Source organism: Macrosteles quadrilineatus, unplaced genomic scaffold (genome assembly GCF_028750875.1).
Source record: "Macrosteles quadrilineatus isolate MER2022 unplaced genomic scaffold, UCM_ALF_1.0 Scaffold_1__1_contigs__length_201487025, whole genome shotgun sequence".
In the NCBI taxonomy this organism is placed as follows: domain Eukaryota; kingdom Metazoa; phylum Arthropoda; class Insecta; order Hemiptera; family Cicadellidae; genus Macrosteles; species Macrosteles quadrilineatus.
Genome location: NW_026542594.1, coordinates 34,057,112 through 34,063,111, shown reverse-complemented (window position 1 = coordinate 34,063,111; position 6,000 = coordinate 34,057,112). Strand labels below are relative to the sequence as shown.

General features: G+C 33.8%; 1 protein-coding gene across 1 annotated transcript in view; it reads left to right on the top strand.

Annotated features, from left to right (window-relative positions):
* The first annotated feature begins 928 nt into the window (after positions 1 to 928).
* The window catches only part of LOC128995902 (probable G-protein coupled receptor No18), a 44,056-nt gene continuing 38,984 nt past the window's right edge, over positions 929 to 6,000 (top strand). The window contains exons 1-2 of the mRNA XM_054420952.1: positions 929 to 1,026; positions 5,379 to 5,526. Of these exons, the coding sequence (XP_054276927.1) occupies positions 946 to 1,026; positions 5,379 to 5,526 (229 nt within the window). The 5' untranslated portion in view covers positions 929 to 945. The remainder of the gene's footprint in view (positions 1,027 to 5,378; positions 5,527 to 6,000) is intronic.

The window sequence follows — 6,000 nt, the reverse complement described above, 5'->3', positions numbered from 1 at the left end:
TCCTGGGGCTGGCTGGATATCATTACCGCTGTAGTATTTGTCACTTGGTATTTCGCCTCTTATGCAGGCTGAGATGTGTCGTGACGAGGATGGACGCAGAGCCTACGTCCTGGGGCTGGCTTGATATCAGTATCACTGTAGTATTAGTTACATGGTATATCTTCTCTGTTGCAGGCTGCGATGTATCGTGACGAGGATGGACGCAGAGCCTACGTCCTGGGGCTGGCAGGATATCAGTATCACTGTAGTATTAGTCACATGGTATATATTCTCCGTTGCAGGCTGCGATGTGTCGTGACGATGATGGACGCAGAGTCTTCGCCTTAGGGCTGGCTGGATATCAATATCGCTGTAGTATTTGTCACTTAGTATTTCTTCTCTGTTGCAGGCTGCAATGTGTCGTGACGAGGATGGACGCAGAGTCTACGTCTTAGGGCTGGCTAGATATTATTATCGCTGTGGTATTTGCCATTTTGTATTTCTTCTCTTTTGCAGGCTGCAATGTGTCGTGACGAGGATGGACGCAGAGTCTACGTCTTAGGGCTGGCTGGATATTATTATCGCTGTGGTATTTGCCATTTTATATTTCTTCTCTTTTGCAGGCTGCAATGTGTCGTGACGAGGATGGACGCAGAGTCTACGTCTTAGGGCTGGCTGGATATTAGTATCGCTGTAGTATTTTTCACTTGGTATTTCTTCTCTATTGCAGGCTGAGATGTGTCGTGACGAGGATGGACGCAGAGCCTACGTCCTGGTGCTGGCTTGATATCAGTATCACTGTAGTATTAGTCACATGGTATATCTTCTCTGTTGCAGGCTGAGATGTGTCGTGACGAGGATGGACGCAGAGCCTACGTCCTGGTGCTGGCTTGATATCAGTATCACTGTAGTATTAGTCACATGGTATATCTTCTCTGTTGCAGGCTGCGATGTATCGTGACGAGGATGGACGCAGAGCCTACGTCCTGGGGCTGGCAGGATATCAGTCTCGCTGTTGTATTTGTCACCCTTATAATTGTTACTGTGGTACGTTAAATCTCCTTTCTCCATAGCTAATAAAAAAGTAGGATAAACATTTCTTATATTAATACGTGAGGGCTGTTTTTTGTGAACAAAACTCCTCCATTATTTCTGGACCGATTTTAACATTTGAGGAGTCAAATAATTTGTCTCAGTTCGTAGTTTTGCATAAAGGTTTTAGAATTTAAAAACTCTTACCCTTAAGGGCACAAGACGCTTTCAAAGGTTTCATTTTCCCCATAAGAATTACATTGAAAACAAATTTAAAAACAAAAACAACTATATATAAAAAGAAACTCATTAGCTTTTTGGAAGAAAATAATGATGTTTGTAATATTTAGGAGGTTATAGACAAATCTAAACAGTCAATCAGTTTTGTTGGAAGAACTGACAATTTCTTGAGTTTAAAGGATAAATATTGAAAACAAGAGGAGGAGACAATTAATAGGAAATCTTATATGTACGAGAAGAGTAGAGGAGAGGCCTCGTCTCACAGTAAGGAATCCAGGTACACAATCACTTGGGGAGATGAATAATTTTTGACAGTTATGCTAAGCAACTTATTTTGGAAGTGAAAAAAACATGAAGAACATACACATCAGGTTGTCACAGTGGTAAAGTAAACCTACCTAAAGTCAGATCAAATAAATGCACGCAAGAAATGTTTACTGGTAACAGCTTTAAGTAGGGAAACATTTGTAGAAAACACAAACAAATATGGCTGGGTCCGAAAAATGCTAAAATATTATTACAAGAAGCGTTTATTATTTCAATGCGCTATTAAATAGCGTGAGTATTTCAATTAGTTACATAAGCATTTAGTCGGGTCTTTTAAACTCACCAAAAATTATTACTGTTATTACTGTAGTACACAAAGTTTAAAATAACATCTGTATAATACCAGTACTTGACAATTGCTCGATTTCGAGCAACAGGTACACTAGTTATTTATGACTTTACATGTAAGTTTTATTAACAGTTATCATGAAAAATACAATTATTTATCTATGTAAGGGATGTGTGATTTATTTTTTGGTACCATCCTAAATCTCTCTTTAAGTAAAAGTAAAACTTTAGCATGAGCATACTCTCTAAAATACTCTCGTAAGTAGGAAGAAACTAGGAAAGAAAAGGAACTTTGGACACTTTTCCCATAAGAATAACATGGGGACCTTTTTTAGCCAGTTTAAATAAAATCCTATTCTAGGTACATCCCTATACAAATGTCCCCCCCTTTTTGAATTTTTTACGCTGTATTATTGGTTTTGATCAAAATTGGAATCCACGTAGTTTACCTAATTTTCAACCGTTTTGCCATATCTCAAGCAGTTTTTGAGATATAAGCGATTTTAAGTTTTGTTCCAAGAAAAAATTAAAAATGTCCCAAATTGATTTTAAAATAGTTTAAGGCCCTATATATATTAAACCCTTGGACCTATGGTTTGAAATGGCTTGCGCCATATATTAAATGGAATATTGAAAAGTGAAAAAATACTGTAAATGAATTCGAAAAAGACTTTTTTCAAACTTTTAATTAACTATCTCTTGCATCGAACATAAACCAACCCAAATTTCGTTATATACATCTCAAAGATGAGTCCGTGTAATGAATGATAACAAAATATGTAGCCAATACAAGGTTTTACGGTGGCATACAGTTTGATAGCAATTCGCATGCTATACATTTAAATAAATTAGCTATAAAGTTTAATAAACCAACATATTTAAGAACGACCATTTTTGGATATCAGTAATGATGTATGATTTACACTAATTATGTGTCAAAATATAAGAAAAAAAGATTTCTAATGACCTAACGACACATACAGATTCTCTAATGTATTCTATAGTTTTACAACAGATTTTACAAGGATATAGAATGTGACTTGCACTATTTCATTACCTCCGGATATAGTAAAGACAATTTAATATACAGTAATTAAAATCTAATTAGTTACTGGCAAATTTAAGGGAAGAAAGTCGCCAATTACAGACGAGTTGGATGGTCAGTATGAATACCATGGCTGAAGGCCAAAGCTATATTATTACATTCTTTAAAATAGTTAGACGAAGAAGACAAGCAATCCTTTGGAGGTGAAACATCTCCTTAGACACAAACATTTTTTAAATTGTCTTGCAACTGGGCTAGATTATTATGAGGATGTCACAAGAATTACATCTACAAACCACCACCTTCAAACCTTAACTATGAATAAAAGTAAAATCTCTTTTGATGATGACAAGAGGTTTATTCAGGAAGATTGTACCAATACTCTTGCTCTTAGTCATTATGAAATTAGTTAAACATAAAGCTGAATATGCCAACGTTCTTTAGCTTTTCCTTTTTTATTACGAAAAAACCCATATTTAGTGTTATAACAACATCGGTGGAAGAGATTTCTAAATTGGTTAAATGAAAAGTACCAACCAACATGATTGTTATACGCATGTTTATATTTAATTCGTCTTGATTAGATAATATTAGGAAATTTGCATTACCACGTAAATATTTGTGTACTTTGCTGTAGTATTGACACAAGTAAATCATATAATATTTTTATGTCGACCCATTGGGAAAAATTGTGTAATATTTGGACTATTTATATGATCAAATACAACAACTGTCTGTGACTGTGATGTGAATTTGTGTGTACTTCGCCACTCAAATTTCACACAATTTTCACAAATTTTAAATTTGACTGTGATTGTGATGTAAATGTGTGTATACTTCATTACACAAATTTCACAGAGATTGTGATATATTAATATGTTAATATATATCACCCCAATATCGATAATCTTCAGTGTAATCTTTGCTCGATAGCAAAAACAACTGACGTGTTTCCCTTTATACTGTATTTTTTTATTTGCTGGAATACTGTGGATGGTTTGTTATAACAATTAATGTTACACGTATTTTGTTTACTTTTTTCTTGTTATTTTGTTCAACCAACGTAGTTACTTGACAACCCATAAGACCAATGTAAAATTTTAAAATTTCAAATGAGTTGTGTAGTGAAATATGATTTTCTCTTAGGTATTGGTTGTCACCAATCACGTTTTAGGGCTATAGGCCTAAGTCCCTAATTAAAAAAAAATTGTTAACATCTTCCCCTGGATTTTGAGATATACATTAACACTATACTAACACACTTTTTACACTGATTGTTAAAAGTCACAAAACGGCAATAAAAAATAGAATAGAACAGTAGTAAAAGATGTTTGGATTAGTTGTTAACTCTTGAATCGATAAAAGAAAGGTTTATTTTATATTGTTACATCATTCGGATTTTTAAATGTTATTGTATGGTACTGCAGCCAACGTACTGTAAGTTTTGTCAACAAGTTAAGTTTATAGTGGCCATTATAACTTGATATTAACTTTTTAATAAACTTGAAGCTGCGAACCAATATTGGGCTCCTCGTAAAGTTGTTTATCTGATTTATTGAAGTGTCATCAACTTAAACTGATAACGGTGTCAACAATGCACTTTTTAATTAAATTGCCTCACATCAGGCAAAGATAATTTGTTCTAATTGTTAATTTTATAAAACGGGGTTGAATTCGTTTGCAATCTACGATATCGTTTGTCCACGTTCACATACCTACTTTTAAAATCATAATAATTGCCTACCATTCAAGTGAAATTAAATTAGTCTTAGCACCAATGTATTTATAACGTGCCAATAAATAAAAAAACTTTTCAATAAAAAGAGATTTTGTTATCTTAAATTGTACACATTATTTATATTAATTAACATACTATGTATATTAAAAATATCATCAATTACCTAACTTTGCTACAAAAAGAACTTTTAATAAAAAGATAACCCCTCTCAAAACGAATCTAGCTTGTTTTCAATTCTGCTAATGTAAAACAAGCTGCTGTTTAGTAAGTGATTCAACCGTATTACGATTGTTTGACTGTACATTTTAAGATCGATATGTCAAACTATTGACAAGAATGCTACAATAAGCTAAAACGCAATCTAATAATTGAATCAATAAATAAACGATAATAATTAATTGCTTCCAATCGAAATTTACAACAGCTGACTTTTACTCCCTAGGGAGCAAAAATGCTACTTTAGACCTGCAACGAATGTATGCACTGCTGTTTTTGCTGCAGTATGAGTCAGTTCTACTTATTTACATTTACATATTGAGACAAATGTGAATATTGTGAGTTTTATGTTTGTTTGCTGGGAGAAAATATACTGAGAATTGAATATAGAGCAAACAAATTCACATTTAAAAGACTTGTCTTACAAAAAACACACAGACACCTTTATATTTTTACATAATAGTATAGATAATGCATGAAGGTTGATGTGGTGACAGTATATTTTGTTGCCAGGTTGGCAACGTGCTGATCATCGCAGCTGTAATTACAACACGACGTCTCCGCACTGTTACCAACTGTTTCGTAATGTCCCTCGCCATTGCAGACTGGCTAGTCGGCATATTTGTTATGCCTCTTGCCGTCACTAAACATCTCAACAACGGTTAGTCTTTCTAAAAATAAATAACATACTGTTTCGTAACTATACTATCTTTAATCTTTTCACCAAATAAGTATATATTCGTACGTTACTAAGCTTAACATTGTAGTATAACTAAACTAACTATTAATGTCGTAAACACTGTAATGTTCACTGGTAACACTAACAACAACATCCCTTTAAATCAATTTATTGATCGGAAGTAGTTTAACATATTATACCGATTTCAATGAAGGTAACTGATATGAATAAGTCAAAGATTGTAAACGCAACGATTGCGTAAAGATAGTGTCGCACTATTTACGCGAGTTGTGTACACTATTTTACCTACGCACGACAATGTTTTATTTACTAAAAATCACTACTCATAACTTCGAAGAGAATTTATGTTTTCTTTTATAACCTCTCATTGCCACTGAGATTGACGCAACGAAACATTGTACCAAGCACAACTCAACAATTAAATTGCCCTGAACA